The 23133-nt window shown below is 39.1% G+C and overlaps 1 protein-coding gene across 1 annotated transcript; it reads right to left on the minus strand.

The window, feature by feature from the left end:
- Positions 1–15136: 15136 nt before the first annotated feature.
- LOC114303856 (neutral/alkaline invertase 3, chloroplastic-like) lies at positions 15137–22004 on the minus strand. The gene is made up of 7 exons (XM_082872323.1): positions 21684–22004; positions 19891–20689; positions 18464–18629; positions 18135–18346; positions 17221–17714; positions 17068–17116; positions 15137–15735 (listed from the first exon to the last, which is right to left on the minus strand). Exons 2-7 carry the CDS (start codon positions 20605–20607, stop codon positions 15409–15411), a joined length of 1965 nt encoding a protein of 654 aa, XP_082728449.1. The 5' UTR covers positions 20608–20689; positions 21684–22004; the 3' UTR covers positions 15137–15408.
- Between the last annotated feature and the right edge of the window lie 1129 nt (positions 22005–23133).

Genomic DNA, 23133 nt, shown 5'->3' on the forward strand with positions numbered 1-23133 from the left:
CTGGAGAAATCCTTCACAAACCGACGATAATACCCAGCTAATCCCAGAAAACTGCGGATCTCAAACACACTCTTAGGCTGTGCCCAATCTTGCACTGCCTCTACCTTGGATGTATCAACAGACACTCCTTCCCCGGATATCACGTGGCCCAAGAATTTCACCTCGCCTAGCCAGAACTCACACTTCCCAAACTTGGCATACAGCCTATGGGCTCTAAGCAACTCAAGCACCACTCTCAAGTGTTCCTCATGCTCCTCCTCTGAAGGCGAATAGATAAGAATGTCGTCCACGAAAACGACTACAAATCGATCCAAGAATTCCCAGAAAATCCGGTTCATCAAGTCCATAAAGACTGCCGGTGCATTGGTAAGCCCAAATGGCATCACCAGAAACTCATAATGGCCATACCGCGTACGGAATGCCGTTTTAGAAATATCCTCCTCCCTGACCCTCAACTGGTGGTAACCCGATCTCAAGTCTATCTTAGAGAAACAACGGGAACCCTTCAACTGGTCAAACTAATCATCTATACGGGGCATAGGGTACTTATTCTTGACCGTAGCCCGATTCAACTTCCGGTAGTCTATACACAACCTCAAGGCACCATCTTTCTTTTTAGCAAAGAGGGCCGGTGCTCCCCACGGTGAAACACTAGGGCGAACAAAACCTTTATCTAGCAATTCCTGGAGCTGAACTTTCAACTCAATCAACTCTGCTGGAGCAAAACGATAAGGTGCCATAGAAATCGGCGCCGTGCCGGGCACTAGGTCAATAGAAAACTCTATCTCTCGGTGAGGTGGCAAACTAACAAGGTCTTCGGGAAAGACATCCGAATACTCACAAACCACCCTCAGCAATACAAGCTGGGTCTCACTACTCTCACCACTCTCAAAGCTAGCAAGTAGACCACTAAGCTCACTTCGCCCTCGCGAATCATACCCCGGTGGCAGAACGCTACCAACCCGGTCTCCCAAGAAATGGAACCACTCCCCACTCAAGGTACATAATGTGACCCTCTGGCGGTAGCAATCGATAACAGCCCGGTATGACGATAGCCAGTCCATACACAAAATAACATCAAAGCCCTTCATGGGCATGACAACAAACGGAAAAGGAAGCCTATGGTCGGCGACCTCTATATCACAACCTCTAACACCTTGTTTCAAGATCAGTTCACCCCCAAGAGGTGACACTACACAAATAGGAGATGCTAACTGTGCTAACTCCAATTCCAAAACAGATGCAAATGCAGCAGATACAAAAGAATGAGATGCACCCGTGTCGATCAACACACTAGCAATCGAGTTGCAAAACAAAAAAGTACCTCTCACTACCGATGGAGCCGGTACTAAATCCTGCACGGTAACAGCATACACGCGCCCGGTAGGCCCTGATCTACCTGCTCACCTCTAGGAGCATACGACTGCTGCACTGACTGGGACGACGAAGCCCCCGGATTGGCCTTCGAGGCCTGCACAGACTGAGCTGGCTGAAATCCCTGCGTCTGCTTGGAACCAGACGCTCCCGAAGTGGCACTCAACTGCGGGCAAAACCTCTTCAAGTGCCCAGGCTGTCCACACTGATAACAAGACAAGGGTTACCCCCTGCCCAAACTCTGACTCTGCGGTCTAACTGAAGAAGAAGCAGCTCTCTGACCCCCACCCTTCTGCGGGCAAACAGAAACCTTGTGACCCGGCTGGCCACACTTATAACAAGCAAACTCCCTCTGATTGCCTCTCCCCGAGCCTACACTCGGCACTGGAGAGGTCGATCTAGAAACTGCACCCTGAGGCTGCTGAGGGTTATAACCCCTCTGTCTCTTGCCATCACCCTGGACATCCTGGCCCCTCTTGGAGCCCCTCTGCTCTTCCTCCTCTTCCTGCATCATAATTTCCATATGAGCAGCAGCATCTACCAGGTGTCTATACTCTCGGATGTAAGACCCGCCAACTCTCAACTTGAGGCCCCGCCTCAACTTCCGCTCAAACTCATAGCAACGGCGTTCCTCGGACGCCACCAGTTCAGGTGCAAACCTGGACAGACTGGTAAAAGTAGCCTCAAACTCGGCCACTGACAAGCCCTGCTGTTTAAGCCGGCTAAACTGATCCCTCAGCTTCTCCCTAGCTGCTGCAGACAAAAACCTCTCCTGAAAAGTATTTACAAACGCCTCCCATGTACCTCCAACACAAGCCTTCTCGTACTTCCACCATTGACCCGTATCTCCCTTCAGCTGGAAGGATGCCAAGGTCACTTTCAGTGCTCCGTCCTCGATGCCAAGTATCTCGAACGTCTTACTCATTTGCTCTAGCCACTCATCAGCCTTCAGTGGCTCCTTCGGATCCCCGATAAACTCATCCAGATTAGACCGGAAAAACTCCCTCTTCAAGAAAGAAGGTCCCGCCTCAGTTGCCTGATTCCCAGCTCTAAGAATACCCAAAGCTCCTGCTATCTCTCTGGCCAAGGCACCCATGGCCTGCTGACCCGCTGGCTCGGCCACATTGGCCTGGCCAACTCCCTCCTGCGCTGCCGGATTCTTATTCGGTAAAGGTACTTCCTGCCTCGCAGGTCTACCACGCCTAGCACCTCTTCCTCGTTCTGACATCCTAATAAAGGTAACACTGAACATTAGCACATTCATAAATATGCCGAAACTAAACACTCACGTCCTAATGCATGGACAACTGTAATTCACTCCACGTAAGCACATAAACACATAAGCACTTACGAATTTCGTTTCCGGATAATGATAGTCCCGAGGCGTTACTAGAGTTCCGGTCAGAAACGGCATTGATCAAGTGCCTTTCCAACGAGACTCCCAGAAATCTAAGGATTCAATCAACATCCTAGAAATTAAATCCCATACCCAAATAAACACATAAGCATGTTATCAATTAAACACATAGCATATGACACTACATCTAAGTCTCTACCAAGCGAGACAAGCCCATTGTGATACTAATCACTTCCCACGTACCCAAAGTATTCGAACCCGGTAGGCTCTGATACCAAGTTGTAACGCCCTCAAAATAAAAACATTCATTGACATACGAAATATCCACATTCTTTTATTCATCAGAGTTTCATTACAAAAGTATTACATGTTAACAACAAAAGCAAAATGCCCTACGGGCTTACAGCTTTCCAAGTTAACACTTGGTTACAACAAAAGAGTGCTAACTCATCTACACATTAAGCCCTTGGCTTGAATATACATGTAATACATCAAAAGAAACTAAACAGTAAAAATCTGCTCGCATCTAGCCTCCCAAGCTATATCCTTGGAGGTGGCATGCTACCTGCACCTGAAAATGATATTCCCATATAGGGTGAGCCACAGCCTAGTAGAAATACACTAAACCAACCATGAACAATGACTAAAAGATTAGCAATTGATAGATGGCCAACACTGATACATCCACATAAATCACATTTTATGTCATACGACTTATGAGTCCAAGTTACTTTTCATTTTCCCTTTTTCAACAGATAAGCATATTAGCTCTATCATCATCTCAACAGATATGTATAAAAACTATATCCCACATTCACAGATAAGCATATAAGCTATATCCACATTCTCAACAGATATGTATAACAACTATATCCCACATTCACAGATAAGCATATAAGCTGTATCTACACTTCACAAAGATAAGCATATGAGCTCTATCTTCACTTCTCTAGACAAGCATATGAGCTGTATCTACGGAGTTCATCCCCTATCTTCTCCCAATACTATCCGGTTTAGAGGTACATCCCCCATCTTCCCCTAAACCGCGGAGTACATCCCCCATCTCCTGCTCTACACATAACGTATACAAACACATTGGTTCTATATACCATTATTCAATACATACAGTTAATGTATTCTATCAACCGTCAAATTCCATGACACGTTCCATTGATTAGTTTTCGTTTGCCTAATCATCATGCATTGTCTACAACAATCACGACTATCCTCCACTGATAGCCCAAAGCAGTTATTTCTAAACAGAAAATAAATGCACAAATGGATATTCAATCAACATTTCATTTCGGTGAGTGATAAATAATTCAACTACACCCTTTAACCCCATACATTCCCAATCTCAATATTCCTATTTCATAACTTCATTTCTCACGATTAATTAACCCAATTAATCAAACAATGTAATTAGGGCATTTTTCATAATTAACATTACAACCCTTAAGGTCCCATTTTCATCAATGATTCAACATTTATTCCATCTCTCTATGCCAAACATGCATCTAGGTTTATTATAAATAAAACCCCAACTTTTGTAAAATTACACAAAAGCCCCAAACTTTCATAAAATTATCAAACCAACCCCAACATCTCAAAATACTAAAATTTAAAGACAAAAATCCATAGAGAGGAGTAGGATATCCCTACCTCAAATCCGGAGCCCCAAGGGAGAAGATGACAAAACCCAACGTGCTCCAAATTCCAAAATTTTCAGATTAAAAGGTAGCCCTCGACGATCAACAACTTTTTTGTAAAGGCCAAAGATGAACAAATCACTCCTACTAGATCAAAACCTAGAGAGAAGGTGGAGTTCTAGAGTGAGAGGCTCAACAATGGTGTTTTTGGAAAGTAGGAGAGAGAAGAGAAAGTGAAAAGGTGATTTGAAAAGTCAAAACTCGAAACTTAAACCCAGTCGCCCCGCTCGAGCGGCACTCACAGACTCCCGCTCGAGCGGCCAAACTCCCGCTCGAGCGCCGGATGCACTCTCCCAGCATCTCGACACAACAGGTCCCCGCTCGAGCGTCACTCACAACCTCTCGCTCGAGCGTTCAATCCCCCGCTCGAGCGTCCAATACTGCACAAGAAATACTAGATGTGTGTATTCCCCACTCGAGCGTCAAAACCCCCGCTCGAGCGGACATGCCAAAATCTGGGCAACTAGTTTTGATTTCTAAACTCAACCAACCTGTAACAAACCTGCCCAACACATCCTATAACTCAAATACAAGGTAAGAAAGGATGTAAACAAGATAATGATCAACTACCAACATCCACGGACACACGTCCAGATCACTATAAAACAAGGGTAAATCCGGGATCGCTATAGGTGATGTCATTGCGATCGATAGAAGCACACTTGAAATGTCACACCTTTGCTGTGGTAAAGTCAAAATAGCAACCAAAGCAATGGAATGCATTAACCAAGTGATAACTCTGGATTGCAAAGGCACACTCCACCAGATCCGAGTTTGTGAAGAGCAAGTAGTCGTCATAGAAAACCCAAGTTTCTCTAATATTCATATGCGGGAGGTTACTTCTGTTAATGCAAGCAGGGGGGATGAGCACTCTGTTGACAATGGTGTAATCCTCAGGAAAGAAGATGATGAGGTGGCAATGAACAATGAGGTGGAGCCCGTAAGGAACTCTGGCGGTGGCGTGTGTATACAAGAAGCATTAAAGGAAAAGGAGTTGTCAGGTAATGATAGTCTGATGGCTATCTCTGTAATAAAGGAAATGGCTCGAGACTTGGAGAAGACGAGTGTTGGAGACGCATGCTTGAGGAATGTGACAACCATGTCAGACAACAACGGCCTTGTTGCAGATTGTGAAAACCGATTAGTTGATGGGCTTATTTCTACTCCTGGCTTTGTGAAAAGCGTCAGTGGGTCTGATTTACCCCAGCCCAACGTGAATCTGGAGGTGTTTTTAGGCCCAGTCCAGTTTGTTAATTCAAACCTCACCATGCCTCTAATAGTCCATGGGCCTAATAGGGTGGACCTAATAGGATGTGCTGTCCCAACCAACTCTGGGTTGCATAATCCCAGAGCAATGGATACCTTATCACAACCCAGGGATGTTATAAGCAGAACTGACCCAACTGACTCTGGGTTGCAACAACCCGTAGCAGCTGCTCTCTTAATGCAGTCAAGCCTAAAGGGGGGGACTAGTAAAGCAACAGAGGTTAGCAAATATCATTCTACAGCAAAGACACACCCTTCGAAAGTTCCAAAGAAATCAAAGGCCAAGGTAAATGGAGGTGTAAGATTTAACAAGGGCGTGCTTCTCAGAGCTGCCACTAAGGCACTGTCAGACTCGATTTCATTGAGTAGCAGTTCGAGCAGAGGAAGATTCCTTCTAAATGAGGCACAAGCCACCTTACAAATTGGAAACCTTCTTGGCATCAATTGTGAAGGAAAAGAGGCCGAAGTTATTGAGAAGATCATGGAGCTTGAAACCCAAGATCTGGAAAGGAGAAAACAGTTTGACGTTGCTAAATAGTCCTGATCCTGCAAGCTTAGGTGGTTTTGGAGCCTTAGTTTGTTTATCAATGAAGTTATTCTCTTGGAATATTAGAGGGTTGGGAAATTCGGAGAAAAGAAGGAAATTAAAGGAGCTTCTTAGAGTAAGAAAAGTAGATATTGCTTTAATTCAGGAGACCAAGAAGGCAGAGATTTTAGAATCATTTGTTAGATCCTTATGGCCTGGGGACCAGATGGAGTTCATGGCTGTTGACGCAGTAGGGAATGCAGGTGGGCTGTTGTGTATTTGGAAACCTGAGGTTTTCTCTTTGTCAGATTGTTGTTGCAGCAAGAATTTCATTTTGCTCTCAGGTATCACTTCTCTAAACTTTAGCTGTATTATTGTCAATGTTTATGCTTCTAATGATTTGCTGAAAATGAGGAGACTGTGGGAACTATTATGCAGTCTTAGAACCACTTTCACTCATCCTTGGTGTATTGGGGGTGATTTCAATGTAGTCAAAAGTATAGGGGAAATGAAGGGTTGTGTCAGAAGGGATGTGGGATGAAGGATTTCGGAAATTTTATTGAAAAAATTGGAGGGTTAGACTTACCAATGCTGGGCAGAAGATACACCTGGGGTAGTTCTCAGGATGGTAATAGGTGGAGCAGAATTGATAGGTTCATTTTAAATCCTGAGTGGCTTGAATCTTTTAGGTTCAAACTTTGGGGTTTGCCTAGATCCTTGTCTGATCACTGTCCTCTGTTGCTAATGGAGGATGAGAGGGATTGGGGTCCTAGACCCTTTAGATTTATTAACTCTTGGGCTATGCACACCAGCTTTTATCAAACAGTGAACCAAAATTAGGAGCACTTAAATTTGGAGGGCTGGGCAGGTTACATCCTAAAGAAGAAGTTACAAGCTCTTAAACTGTGTCTGAAAAAATGGAATAAGGAGGTATTTGGTAACATCAATGAAAATCTCAAGGAGAAGGAAGCTGAACTTCACTCATGGGACTTGCTAGCTGAGGTTAGAACTCTCCAAGTTGATGAATCTGCTAGAAGGATGGAATTATTAGGGGAAGTTTGGAAATTGAGAAAGATGGATGAGAGATTATGGTTACAGAAATCTAGGCTTATCTGGTCATTAAAAGGTGATAAGAACACCAGGTTCTTCCACATTACTGCCACAAACAGACATAACAGAAATTCACTTGATTCAATAGAAGTCAATGGGATCTTAGTGGTGCAATCTATTGAAATCAAAACTGCTGTGATGAATCATTTCAAATTACTCTACTCAGAGCATTGGAAGTGTAGGCCTAAACTGGGAGGCCAATTTAATTCCATTAACATGCACAATAATGCATCAACCGTGCTGGAAAGTGCCTTCTCTGAAGAGGAAGTTTGGGCTGCTATTAAGGACTGTGATGGAAACAAAGCCCCAGGTCCGGATGGCTTTAATCTGTCATGTTTCCAAAAATGCTGGAACTTTATGAAACATGACATTTTAAACTTTATGAAAGAATTTCATGAGAATAGTACTTGGCCAGGGGTCTTAATTGCTCATTTGTGTGTCTTATCCCCAAAAAGGATAATCCTGTATCTCTGTCTGACTTCAGGCCCATCAGCTTGATTAGTTCCATATACAAAATCCTTTCCAAGGTACTAACCAAGAGACTGAAGCTTGTTTTGCCTAACATTGTGAATGAAGCACAATCTGCATTCGTTGGAGGTAAAAATTTAATGGATGGAGTGCTAATTGCTAATGAGATTGTAGATTGGTGGAAAAAATCAAATAAGCAAGGGGTGATCATTAAGCTTGACTTTGAAAAAGCCTTTGGCACGGTGAATTGGGAGTTCCCATTTGATTTGCTTGCAAAGTTTGGTTTTGGTTCAAAATGGCTGGGTTGGATGAAAACTTGCTTATCAACTACAAGTATTTCCATCCTTGTCAATGGCTTACCTACTGATGAAATCCAACCGGAAAGAGGTCTCAGACAGGGCGATCCACTCTCACCCTTCCTCTTCAATATTGTAGCAGAGGGGTTGAATATCTTACTATCAAGAGCTAAGGTTATGGGCTTAATTAAAGGTGCTAATGTTGGACCTAATGGGCTGGAATTCACTCACCTGCAATTTGCTGATGACACCATTCTCTTTTGCGAGGCAGATTCAATGGAAATCACAACTTTAAAGAGGATACTTAGATGTTTCGAGATTATGTTAGGTCTGAAAATTAATTTCCACAAAAGTGTTGTTTGTGGTATTGGAATCTCTGAGACTTTAGTCAATGACTTCTCATCAAAACTGAACTGTCTCACTCAGAAGCTACCATTGAAGTATCTTGGTCTTCCACTTGGTGCCAATCCTAGAAGGAAAGTTACCTGGAAACTTGTTCTGGATAAATTTAAAAGTAAACTTTCTGGATGGAAAAAAAGACTTTTATCGTTTGCTGGAAGACTCACCCTTATTAAGTCAGTTTTATCAAACCTCCCAATCTTCTACCTTTCCCCGTTTAAAATGCCAAAGGGTGTAATCAAAGAGGTGGATAAAATTCAAGCTTCTTTTCTGTGGGGCGACACCGAGGTCAAAAGAAAGGTCCACTTGGTCAATTGGAAGGTTGTCTCTATGTCAAAAAATCAAGGAGGATTAGGTGTTAGAAGTTTGGGTCAAGTTAATGAGTGTTTACTTGCTAAATGGTGGTGGAGGTTTTGTAATGAAAAACAAGCCCTATGGAGAAGATTGATCTGTTGCAAGTACAGCAGCAGATCCGGTAGTTGGTTTCACTCCCAAGGTACTATTACTAATTGCTCTGGGATCTGGAAGGACATTATGGGTTTAGCTGCTGATAACCCTACCTTACTCAACTATTTCTTGGTTAACTCAGAATTGGTTGTTGGTAATGGGGCCAATATCTCATTCTGGAAGGATGGTTGGCTAGGTGGTGACTGTCTTCAATCCCTCTTTCCTAGACTATTTTGTCTTTCTTCTGATAAAGATGGTTCTCTTAAAGATTTCATGGATAGAAAAAGTAGCTACCCCAACTGGAACTTAACCTTTAGGAGACCTCTGTTGGCTTGGGAAGAGGAGGAAGTTCAAAATTTGTATAGTGATCCCGGGTTTACCCTTGTCATACAGTGATCCGGACATGTGTCCGTGGATGTTAGTAGTTGATCATTACCTTGTGTACATCCTTTCTTACTTTGTATTTGAGTTATAGGATGTGCAGGGCAGGTTTGTTACAGGTTGGTTGAGATCAGAAACTAAAACTAGTTGCCCAGATTTTGACCTGTCCGCTCGAGCGGGGGTTTTGGCGCTCGAGCGGGAGTTTCACCCATCCAGTATTTCCTGTCCAGTGTTCGACGCTCGAGCGTAGGATTGGCCGCTCGAGCGGGTTTGTGTGAGTGACACTCGAGCGAGGAGTTGGAAGTTCGAGCGGGAGACCTGTCTGCAAAAGTTCTGAGAGTGTGTACCCGGAGCTCGAGCGGGGGATTGGCCGCTCGAGCGGGAGTCTGTGAGTGACGCTCAAGCGAGGCGTTGGACGCTCGAGCGGGGCGACTGGGTTAAAGCTCCGTGTTTTGACTTTTCAAATCACTTTTTCACTTTCTCTTCTCTCTCCTACTTTTTCAAAAACACCATTGTTGAGCCTCTCACTCTAGAACTCTACATTCTCTCTAGGTTTTGATCTAGTATGAGTGATTTGCTCATCTTTGGCCTTTACAAAAAGGTTGTTGATCGTCGAGGGCTACATTTTAATCTGAAAATTTCAGGATTTGGAGCACGTTGGGTTTTGTCATCTTCTCCCTTGGGGCTCCGGATTTGAGGTAGGGGTATCCTACTCCTCTCTATGGATTTTGTCTTTAGATTTTAGTATTTTGAGATGTTGGGGTTGGTTTGGTAGTTTTGTGAAAGTTTGGGGCTTTTGTGTGATTTTACAAAAGTTGGGGCTTTATTTATAATAAACCTAGATGCATGCTTGGCATAGAGAAATGGAATAAATGTTGAATCATTGATGAAAATGGGACCTTAAGGGTTGTAATGTTAATTATGGAGAATGCCCTAATTACATTGTTTGATTAATTGGGTTAATTAATCGTGAGAAATGAGGTTATGAAATAGAAATGTTGAGATTGGGAATACATGGGATTAAAGGGTGTAGTTGGACCTCATACCACTCACTTAGTTGAAGATGTCGATTTTATATCCATTTGTTGCATTTATTTACTGCATAGAAATAACTACTTTGGGCTATCGGTGGAGGATAGTCGTGATTGTTGTAGACAATGCATGATAATTAGGCAAACGGAAACTAATCACTGGAATGAGTCATTGATTATGATTGATTGAAAGAACACGTTAAATTTATGTGTTGTGTGATGATGTGTATAATTATTGTTTATATGCATTGTGTTGTGTTGGAGGAGATAGGGGATGTACTCCACGGTTTAGGGAAAAATAGGGATGGACCTCTAAACCGGATGTTGTTGGGAGGAGATAGGGGATGGACTCCGTAGATAGAGCTCATATGCTTATCTAGTACTGTGTTGACAGAGCTCATACGCTTGTCATTGGAAGTGTGATAGTGCTCATATGCATATCTGTGGAAGTAATGATATAGCTTGTATGCTTATCTGTTGTTGTGTGATATAGCTAATATGCTTATCTATTATGAAATGGGAAGTGTTTAATATGGGTTACTGTCTCATATGAGTTGTTTGGCCAGGTTCTGAGCCATGGTTGTAAATTGAGAATTGAAAGGAATTGGAAAATAGACTGTAATATGGACTTGTATGTCATGAAACCGTAGAATGTGATAAGGGAAAATATCTGTATTGGCCATCTATCAACTGTTAATCTCTTAGTCATTATTCATATTTGGTTTAGTGTATTTCTACTGGGCTGTGGCTCACCCTATATGGGATTATCATTTTTCAGGTACAGGTAGCATGCCACCTCCAAGGTCATAGCTTGGGAGGCTAGAGGCGGACAGATTTTTGTTGTTTAAGTTCCTTTTTGATGTATTACATGTATATTCAAGCCGAGGGCTTAAGGTGTAGATGAGTTAGTACTCTTTTGTTGTAACCAAGTGTTAACTTGGAAAGCTGTAAGCCCGTAGGGCATTTTGCTTTTGTTGTTAACATGTAATACTTTTGTAATGAAACTCTGATGAATAGAAGATTGTGGATATTTCATATGTCAATGAATGTTTTATTTGATGGGTTTAATGTTATTTTTTTTGAGGGCGTTACAATTTGCAAGTCCTACTGGGTAATGGGCCATTATTAAGGCATGAGGTAGAGGATGGTATGAGATGGAAAGATTCAAATCAAGGTGCCTTTAGATCATGTGACTTATTCTGTTGGTTGCAGTCTAATAGAGGTCCAGTTGTGTCCATGCCTAAACTTATCTGGAATAACATCACACCACCAAAAGTTTAACTTTTTTCTTGGCTGGCTTAGAAAGGTAGAATCAAAACATCTGTGTTCCTTCATAGCATTGGTGTTCTTAGAGGCGAGGCTGTTACTCAGAGTGTCACTTTTGCAGAGAAGAACCTGAGTCCCTTAACCATGTATTACTCCTTTGCCCCTTTACCTGGAAAATTTGGTCTGACATTATAGATTGGTGGGGTTTTCACTGGGTATGTCCAGGCTCTGTGGTGGCCTTATTTGATTGGTGGATTGGCACTAAATTCAGGAAGAAGGAACTCCAAATATGGAAAGCCTTACCACTTGCTGTTTTATGGTCAATTTGGAAGCTCAGGAACGACTGTGTGTTTAATAGTGCTCAACCTAACTCCCTGCAGCTTTGTGAGCTTATCAAGACTAGAGTTGCCATTTGGTTGAAGAGTCACTCTATTGGGAACTCATACTCTTATTCCATTCATGATTTTATTTTTAACTTCAACCAGACCAGGAGGTGCATTTGATGAATTCTGCTTCTGTGTGTGTCTTCCCTTCTTGGTTGAGGTAGTCTGCTGCGATTCCAAGAGTAATTTCTGTGTGTATTCTGCTTCTGTTGTGTGAGCTCTGCTTCTGTGTTCTGCTTCTGCATTGTTCCTGCTGTGATTTTGGGGTATTTGGCTTCTGAGGCACATTCCTCAATTCTGTGATCTGCTGCAGTGTGTGTTGTTTGCTGGCTGATAGTGTCTTGGTTTGCAGTTGCAGATGCTGTGATGTTGCTATCAGTCACAGATGGTAGAGAGATTGAAAGTCAGAGGGTGTATGACATAGGATTATGGCTGGTTTGTTACTAGTGTGAAGGTGGAAGGTGTCTGTCACCAATATTTGGAAGGTGGAAGCTGGTCTATGCAGATTGATAGTCATGCTGATGTAGGATGCTGGTCTGATCTGTCTGTGAAGGTAAATTGGATTAATCTGTCTGTTGGTCTGAAGCTATGTGCAGTTTGTATCAGTATGGAGGTTGAAGGATTATGCTCAAGGCAGAATTGTGGCTGCTACCGTGTGGTTTGGTTTGTATCATGCTTGGTTCTGGTGCATTGATAATCTACTAATCTGGTCTTTTTATTGGAGGGTGGCATTGATGCTCTGCAATTGGAATGGTCTGAGGCCCCTCCAGTTTGAGTTTGTACTCTAGAGAAAGATGCTTATGCTTCTGTTTAGTCAATGTTTAGGTGGCCGGTCTGGTTTTCTTATTTTCTTTTCCCTTTCTCTTGCTTTCTCTGGATTGGTTTCTCGCCAATCTTGGGTCAAGTGCTAGCAGATGATTTTGCTTCCTTAGCAGTGCCAACCTAGTTGGGATTGTTAAGGCCAGCGGTGATGCTTTTGCACTTCCCTCTTTATTGATGTAAGTTTTATGCTTGTTCTGCTTTCTTCATTAATAAAGTTCTCTTTTGCTTATCAAAAAAAAAAAATTGTTTCCAACGTTGTCCACACTTCCTTAGCAGTTTTAAAGGGCAGAACTCGCATCAGGATATCTTTGGTGAGCGTTGTGAGAATTCATCCTCGTACGAGACCGTCTGATCTTTTCCAGGACCTGTATTGTTCCTCATTCTTAGGTGGTGCAGAAGGAGGAGCCTCAACTGTGCCATCGATGAAACCAACCAAGCCTCGACTGTCAATGAAGTCCAGCATCAGTTTCTTCCACTCTTTGTAGTTGCTGTCAGAGAGTTTGTCGGGGACAAAATCCGTCACGTTAAACTCCGAGGGGTATGGGTATAATGGGTAATTCTCAATTGAGGAAGTCATTGATGGAAAAGCTTGCTTAGCTAGCTAGTTTGCACAGATGGTTCCTATTTCAGTGTCTAATGCAATGCTTATGATTAGCAATTTATATTTGCTCAGCCCTTTCGTATGATTCCATCCTTGTCCATGGTAGTTATTTTTATCCTTCTTGTTTTGTCCTTTGAGTGTTGCATTTGTTTACTTCAATGATGCTTTGTATTATGATTTTTTTTTTTTTTTTTAGAGAGGCAGAAAAAGAAAAAAATATACAAATATAGAATGAGTTGCACCCTATTGATGAATTGCACCCTTCATTTTTTGTTTTTTGGTCCCACTGTTGGGTGATTCCATTTTTTTTTTGTGCCTTGCTCATACAGTAGACTGGTATCTCCACTTTTTGTTTTGTCCTCTTGCGTGTGGGATTTGTTTACTTTAATCTTAGCACCATATGATTTTTTTTTTTTTTTTTGATGCCTTGCTCATAACAACATACTGGTATCTCCACTTTGGGGGTGAAAAATAGTTTCATACCAACTAAACAGTAAGTATTTCGAAGACAGAAGATCAATGATCCACATGCTTCAAACAAGGGGTTGGATTTGTTAGGGTTTTGTAATTGACAATCTTGTTGAACAAAACTTTATTCAGTTGTATTTATATTCGCTCTATTGTATATGTGAATTATGAGAATTTAGATGTAAATCCAACTCGAGTTATGCTTGTGCAGAGAAGTTTGTACTGACATTCTATATCTTGACTGACTTATTTGTCACTTTATACTAAACAGCGACCCCGAAGTCAAGAAGAGTCCAAAGTTGTTTGACCGCTCAAGCAGTCTTTTGTGCGCTTGAGTGGTGAATGGTTCATCCAGTATATCTGGATGTGTTCTAAACTTCAAGAAAAGATGTTTCATCGCTCGAGCAGTGGATGTTGTGCTTGAGCGGTTGGCCTATATGCGAGCACTACCTTTAGTCAAACCGCTTGAATGGTAAAGTGTACGCTCGAGCGATCTTCGCGGCTCTACTTAATATAAACTACGTTGTTTGTCATTTTTAAGGTTTAAGGCGTTCAGATTCTCAGATAGTAATAAAATACAAAGTGTTCTATATTGGAGGGTGTTTTATATGAGTTTCCTTGATATATATATATATATATATAAGGTAATTGATTGATTAACGAATTATATATTGACAAATATCAAGAGTTATTTCATACTTTCATTCACAAAAAGAGAGAGGTATTCATCGGTGAATTCCGAAAAACTTAGGTCTGAAACTTTGATGGATTTTGGAGTGCCTTATCGTCGTAGATTCGACATTAACATTGGATTCAACGTTGGACAAAGCAATTCCGAGGTGAAGACGGTGTTGATAGAGACACATCGAATTTGTTCAATTCGGACGTAAAAGTAATTAAGAATTCTTGTGTATAATTCTGTCTTTTTAGTGAATTGTTTTATGACTTTAGCTCATGATTTTTTTTATCATAATTAGAAAAGTCCAATTGTGACTTTTTCCACGTCAAATCGTTATGTCGATTTGTTATTGATTGTTTGATTAAGATTACTATTTATTGTTTAAAATTGAATTATAATCACAAATCAATATCAGAGGAATTTTTCAAGAATTTTTAGGATTGTCGGTCTCTTTCAGATCATCTGGATGATTCAAATCATTTATTTTATAGGGTCCCCCAACAGAAGAAATAGGTTCAATTATCCATTGCAGTGATGTGTCTGCCATAGAAGCTTTCAACAAGAAATAGTTTCATAATCCCTATAATGTGATATTTGCAGTGCAAAACATAATAATAATACATGGATAGGCTATTGAATCAGAGCTTACCCATCCAAAAAACGAGACAAAAAAATAAAATGAAAATTATATTACAATTAATAGCCAAGAAACAATGACCAATGGAAGACGGTCTAAAACCTTCGCTGGGGTGTATATTATAAACCCCAAGGTTTACGATCAATTGACTTTTGCCAAATAATTTGTGGCAGACTCTCAAAATCTGCTCACACTATATAGGTTTGATTTGGCCTCTTTGGACCGCGTTTTCTTCGTGGGTTGGCATTGATCATGCAAGAGAAGGCATTGACAAGCTCAGAATCTTCTTCAGTAATAAGAATCTTGGCTGCACTAGGGTCAGCAAGGAGTTGTTTGGCAACAAGGAATCCTGCAATTGACCAGGTCTGGAACAACCGCGATTGTTTCCCAATGAACCTTGCTCTTTTGGTGTCGTAATATTCAGGCCACTTGTCTATGGATATGCGCTTCTCTGCAACCTCTACTGCTTCTGCAGCAGTTTCTGGTCTATTCATCTTAATGCATGCAACAGTGAGCTGCAAAAGACCAGTTAAATTATTGCAACATACTGTTTCTAATTTTTACACAGGAACTACTATAGACTATGTTAAAAAATCAAATTAAACAAGCATAACTCCATTTAACCATAATTTCCGTTATCATCAAAAAGATAAAGCATTGTCAACACTAAACTATTACTAGAATGATACCCAAAATATGTGAGTGTAACAATGATGCAGATCCACATATATGAAAATAGTGTGTACCCAGCTGGTCATCCAGCCCGGTGCTCACTAAGCATCATTAGAAAGGAAAAGAGCAAACATCCTAAACTACAAACTCATGTTCTGACTAATAAAGAGTATATGTTGAGGGTTCAGAAGTATCTTAAAGCAACAGAGACCTCAGATTGTGAGGATGTGAGGGCTGTGAGGATGCGACAAGGATTCTATTCAGGGTTGTGAAGATGTGATGTAAATTTATATAACATAGTTCCTTCTAAAACTCTAAAACGGCCCTAATAGATAGTAAATTTAGCATTGTCTGGTGTTTCTTCAAAGATGCATGTTTCAAAAAAAAAATTGAAGTACTAAAAAATAACAAAACATTTTGTGTGTTACATTAGAAGAGTAGGTCTTCCATTGAAGTTAAGCACTTGGAAACCACAAAAATAGGCAAAACAAAATGTTTCCTACAGCATTTGATAGCTGTACATCAAATCTTAATAATCAATAACAAGTGCAAACTTCGCACATATACAATGAAATAGTCATGTGCAAGCATGGACATGTTGAGATTTGGTGATAATACTAGTCCTACAAAAAATAAAATTAAACATAATGAAAGGCTTATTTCCATGCTATGTAATGTTTCATCAAATTAGTGGGACAGTTATAGAAATGCACCAACCAGATTGCTGGGTGGGGTGGAGCTCAGGTTTTATTTTTTATTTTTTTGAACACTGGGTGGGGGGCTAGGTTTCAAACAAGTGAAAACTGCATTAAAAGAGGTAGTACTAACATCACTGGCATCTTGAGGATGTTATGTAGAAGCAGTACAGACTCATTTCATATACTGTGTAAAACGTGACAAATAACTCACAAAGAAAGCCCACTCTACCAGTAGATCAGTTTTTATAATCCAGCTGTAGTTGGAATTAAGAATGAGTCCAGAGAGAAGTAAATTATAACCCCACCGAAAATTAGAAATGAAGTGGTGCCAGTTACAAGTTAATATAACAAAGTAATAGGCTCCTCAACTCAACCCACCATGGTTTCTGTTAAGCATCAATTGAATCAAGAAACTTAAAGAAGCAATAAAACATGAGCATTTAGCACCACAGTCAAAAATCAAAGGCAACTGACTACCTGCCAGAGTAAAGTAGGCCAGGCACCTGCATTATGGTAGGACCAAGGACTGCACCAAAAACCACAAGGATGGTGAGATGCAATTTTTTTTCTTTTTTTAAAGACGTAGTTCAAGGATGAAGAACTATCACTTCTTCAAGGTAGAAATATTACGTGTTCTTTGGATCACTGCCTGTAATAATCTGCCACTCCTGACCTTCAAGGGCAGGATAGCATATCTTGAATGGCATGTCTGCTACCAAATCAGCCCATTTGGCTTCAATGAGATCCAATATTGCGTGTGACTGATCTGCTGTTGCAAGACTACTCACCACAGACCACAAGTTTCCAAGAGAAAAGAAACGGAAATCCATGTGAGCGGGTTGTAAGTTTCCAATTAAATAACCTCCTTTATTAGGCATCCATTCCACAAGCCAAGGAGAAATCTGATCTGGGTAGATATTGAACTTGTTCACAGCATCATATGAGTACTCTTCTGTCTTGTAGCGGTAAATCTCATTGAGTTTTCTCATATCAATCCAATAATACTCTCTGATATGGAACGATAATGCCACAAGACGATTGTTCAGTGCTCGGATTAGGTCAGCTGATCCATCCTCCGGAGCAAGCATTTCACGTGCACAAAGTAATGCCGAATAAAATAGTGCCTGCAACAACAACAAGAAACACCCTACCAAAATAATACTGTTTTATCTTACTAAGCATAAAGATGATAAAAATAAAAGAAAATCCACCCTGGTACAGTTTACGTATATCCAGCATATAAGAGAAACATTTCAACAAATAAATAAATAAATATCAACAACATTTTGCTGGTGATATCTAAAGAACAATCAGTGCCACATAGATGTAAAGATTTGTATCAAATTTTAGATTTAAATTTTTTATCAGATTCAAATGTCAACTAGAGAATCATCTGACTACCACTGTATCTTCTCTAAAATCATCAACCTTCAGCATAGTCAACCATAACTAAAAAGAACCACCTCTCTAGGACAATCATTTCTAACATTAGCATTGGCAATGTCTTTCATAGATATACACAATAATATGAATGATTTACTAACCTGAATTTCCAGAGGGTGACCATGAATTCCCATGCGGCGATCTATCATACAAGAACCATCTGTCACTAATAAAGTTGGGAACATATCAAAACCATCAGCAAGACATAGCCTCAGAATCATTTTAATTCCAGTTTGGACATCAATTCTCTCCTGAACTGAGAGATCTCCAGAGCATTTTCCATATGCACGCAACAGTATAATCCACCACAATCCTGGAATTAATATCATAAAATGAAAAAAAAAAAGAAAGAAAGAAAGTTCATAAAATTCTAATACCAGGATATGTATATTTTGCTTAATAGGCTTTTTGAAATGATATGTTTATTTACCAGAATCAACAGGTGCAACACGACCAATTGCTGCCTCCCCGAAATCAGGATCCAATACCTCCTCTGTTGCTGAGTCATCACCATCCAGGGGAACTGTGCGCACCTTGAAACTAGCAGGCATCAAACCTTGACCAGGACTATGACAGTCCATAGTTTTCTCCCAGCTCTACAAAATAAGGACTACACGAGTCATGCACAATTCTACACTAAAATGATCAATATATATTCAAATCACATAATTAACTATGTCAGTTGTATGCATTACAAGTAAACACCTGTGGATCCAAATACACAACTGAGGATTACATAGATGCAGTGTATTTGCAACTAGTCAGCTTCCATATGACATGAAATCCAGAATGGCATAGGCACCATTGTTCTATTATTCAACTATACATCTTACATACAAATGCATGCAAGGAGCGTGTAACTATGTTACATGGAAAGCATATTGCTTTAGTGAGAGGGGATGAGCTACACCACTCCTTCTATTTAATCAGTAGCAGAACACAGTATGCCCTTCTTTTCTTCTTTGGTAAGTACGAGAACATGGTGTGCTGCATATCCTAAAACAAAGTACACTAGATGCAGCCTTGTACAAGTCTCATAGTTCCAATTGGTGAGGGGTTTTTGTTATCATACTAGTTCTCTTTTTCTTTTCTTTTTTCGGGCCAAGTTTCATTAGAACTGTTGCCCTTTTTTAAGAAATGCAAGAGTGATTTTCTTTTAACATGTCATCAATAATGAAATAATATTATGTAAATGCACTGTTTATCGTGCTCAAACTTTCTTATACTAGAATTAGTCTCCAAAAACATGAGCATTCAGAAAGTGTATCTCATGTGATTTAAGTCATTGATGCTCTATGACCCTTTATTTAACTCTTTTTTTTTTTTTTTTAATTTATAGAAAACGCATCTTATGATAGCAAATCATTTTGACCCAAACTTAAGGCGTACAGATGCACGCATTCACTGTCAGGCAAGCCCAGGGAGAGTTAAAAACAGAGGCCTCTAGTTCTTGACTGCTTGCCTCAGCCAACTGAACTATCAAGACAGGTCCATCTCTCAGATTTCAACAAACCATTTGAAGGCAAACTGGTATTTGACCACTACCACGGACAAATAACATAGTACATTCGATTTGCAAGTTTATTTCTTCAAAGGTAAAGTTCAGATCACGTATTTAAATCATGAACAGAGTCAACATACTAGTTTGAAAGAATAGAATAGAAGAAGAAGAAGACTAGTAAACCACACATGTTCATTTTGAACAACTACACTATTAACAAAAAGTCATAGCAACAAACAGCTTGATACTTCGGGAAAATCCAAAACAGAATTATGAGTGAAAGAGTTCTAACCATTACAAAACAGGATATGCAAATAATTTGTCTGTCAGATCAAGTGCGTAATAGAACCATTTACCTGCAGTTGCAATGTATGAAGGATGAAGTTGCGAACAATGTCATACTCTTCTTTCAATAAGAAAGCTATACCAGAAGGTATAAAGTCACGGATAAAGACCTGATCATAATTCAGAACATTGGAACTGGTTGGGTCCTTCGCAGCTATTGTTCCAATAGGACTACCACAATAATAAACCATAGATTCCCGGAGCAATTCCCATGCCTCGTCCTCAATAGAGTCAACACAAACCTTGTGCAAGGTATCTCTTACTGGTTCAGCTGCAGGTGCATTGCCATTGGATGTAAAGACTTCTGTTTCCTGTTTTGATTCTTGAACCTTCTCAAAGTCTAGAATGTCAGGTCCATTCACAATACCATTAATTGTACTTAATTTCTTTGCATTATCCACATACCATGTTCGATTTCCATTAGCTGAAGTTGCTCCACTCACACTTTCAGCCTGCTGACAATTGCAACTAATAAGTACCGATCGATCTACTAAAGTGTTTCCAAATGGAACCTTGCCTATGGCTGGAAACCAATGATTACCAAAGCTACCTCGTAGCTTGCTTGAACAATTCAGTAATTGCATATACTTTGAGCCCCTTCTCTTTCTATATTTAACAAAGGATTTAGAAAGAAAATCTGAGTCTGATATGCTAAAGCATTTGTCAGAAAAGAAAAGACGAGGCAAAGCCCCACCCAAAACTTGCATAACTGCTTCAGGAGTGCCCATTGCTATAACCACTATCTAGTGAAATTAATAGTGATCAAATTAAACCTTTAAAACACGAGATCTCTGGTTTGTTTTGGGACACCTGAATAATACACATTAGAAAACAACAAAAAAGAATAAGAAGATAAATTTCAAGATTAGAAAATGGCCAGGAGGATTTCTATATTGTCAAAATTAGAAGAATGAGATCACAGTACATTAATGTAAAATGTTGAAAATAAACATACATATGCATTAGTACATATAAACAATGCAGTGTTCCATTTTAATCAAAGGAAAATGATGGCAAAGGAAAAATAAAAGTAATTCCAAATAAGAGAAAGCTAATCTCACAAGATTGAGCCAAAGATAACTACTTGCTTTCATGAGGTGAGTTTTATTTTATGTTGGACCAAGAACAACAACACAAAACATAAGACAAAATTTTATTTACTATGGTTTCCATTAATTTTCCTTCCAACCAATCAAGATCAGCAAAAATTTAGCTCAAGTTCCAAGGAACAACTTTGCAAATTTATCAATCGCATACTTGACAGAATTTACAAATCAGATTGTCATGAATCTACACTTTCAAAGAGCTGTGTCCATCAAACAAACAAGAATGACAATATAACAAAATTAATCAGAAGCATGAAAGAACAACAGTTTAACATGTTCAAAAAATTCCAAGATATTGATAACCACAAACACGCAGCAAACCCGTTTTAATCTTACTTCATATAAATTTGCCGTACCAGCAGAACAATCAATAACAGACTCACTAACTCAACCAGTTTCACTACCGATTTAAAATAAAAAATAAAAATAAAAATAAAAACCATATCCCTTTCACCCAAATCTTGCTTCATTTTGCTAAAAACAAATTAAAAAATTCTTCCATCGAAGCATACCCACTTCATATTCACCAACATTTAACCCAATGAAGGAAACAAAAACACCCAATTCATGGCAAAGTTGAAAGCATATATTGGCATCATTGATAACAAAATAAAATAAAATTTGCAGAAGAAAGAACAAATTTAGACTTAAATACACAAATATATTCCGAAAAATTAACACAAAAATGCCTTCTTTACCTGATTGAAGAACAATAGAGACGAGAAACGAAATGGGTAGTTTCAGAAACAAAAAGAGAGAGAGTAATGCTAGAGAACAACAATTTGGGTCCTAAAAAATTTACCCACAACTGGCAAAAGAAACAATTTGGATCCGTAAACAAAAGAGGTAGACTCTTCCAAAAGAGAAATTGGAAATCAGAGAGGGAAGCGAAACAAGCAATGGTGTGTGAATGTAGTACAACAATCGTTATCGGGCTTTTTAAGAAGCAAAAAGCACGTGTGATAATTTTTTGTGTTGTGTTGTGTTGTGTTTGTGAAAGTTAGGTGATGGTGGGACTCGGATCACAAGATGCTCTTCTGCGGTTATTTTTCAACAGACCGTGTTTCATTTTGTTTTTTTAATATTTCTCTTTTTCATTAAATATTATAGTATTATTAATAAAGTACATGTTCCGTATTTTATTTTTATATTTTTTTGATATGGTATACATCCATTTCATGGAAGTTTGTTTGTTTTTTTTTTTTTTTTCTTTTCATATGTGAGAGTGAGACTCATATTGTCCTTGCGTTGAGGTTCACTTTATCACTTTTAAAATCTATTTTATATTATGATATATTTTGGTTCAATTTGGAAAGAAGGTTACAAGTGGCGTTTTGGCAAAAAGTCAAAACGTAAAAAGTGACTTTTTTTTTGCTATAAATTAATTTGGGATGTTGGTTATAAGTCAAAAGAAAAATTACAAAATTACCCTCCATAGATGGAAAATGAAAGGGTAAAAATGTGTAATTTTTTAATTGGCTAGGGATACTTTAATCATTTTATTATGATTTGACATTATAAATAAATATTAATGAAAAAAGTCAAAAGTCACTTTTTACCAACTTTTCAAATCATTTGTCTAAAAAAGCCAAAAACTTAGTTAAAAGCCAAAAAATCACTTTTTACCATTTTCCCAAAATAAGCCTTTATTAAACGATTTATTATCAAATGTACCATATATTCATTCTTATACTTTCTTATCTTAAAAAAAAAAAAGTATAGGTCCCATACTTTTTTTATTTTTTATTTTTTGGGCAAAGATAAAATACATATGTATTTATACTTTCCAAGTTTGTTTACACAATTATGGAGTTATGTTAGTAGAGTAAAGGTGTGTATCATAGGCAAGTTATGTCATTTATAAATTTAATTATTATAAATGACATAATTTAATATTATGAAAATCATAACTTAAAAAAAAATTATAATTAAACAACACGTAAAGCATAACAAAGAAGTCTTATTTTATAATCAAAATAATATCATAACTAATATCATAATAAATTATAATTAACAATACAACAAATCATAACCAAATACACAAAGTGGTAACTAGAGGTGATATAGAATTTCCCCACAATCTTTAGTTAAGTTTGATGAAATGCACAAATGATAGGCACATGTGAAAGAATATCATTATATTGATTT

Source organism: Camellia sinensis, chromosome 1 (genome assembly GCF_055761805.1).
Source record: "Camellia sinensis isolate YWXY chromosome 1, ASM5576180v1, whole genome shotgun sequence".
Taxonomy (NCBI): Eukaryota; Viridiplantae; Streptophyta; class Magnoliopsida; order Ericales; family Theaceae; genus Camellia; species Camellia sinensis.

Excerpts from the sequence above, each read along its gene's own strand:
- LOC114303856 (XM_082872323.1), bottom strand. The coding sequence starts at position 20,607 with ATGGGCACTCCTGAAGCAGTTATGCAAGTTTTGGGTGGGGCTTTGCCT. Across the intron at positions 17,715-18,134 it reads GTCACCCTCTGGAAATTCAG|GCACTATTTTATTCGGCATT; the intron begins GTTAGTAAATCA and ends TTGTTGTTGCAG. Across the intron at positions 17,117-17,220 it reads GGCAGTGATCCAAAGAACAC|TCCTTGGTCCTACCATAATG; the intron begins GTAATATTTCTA and ends TTTTTGGTGCAG.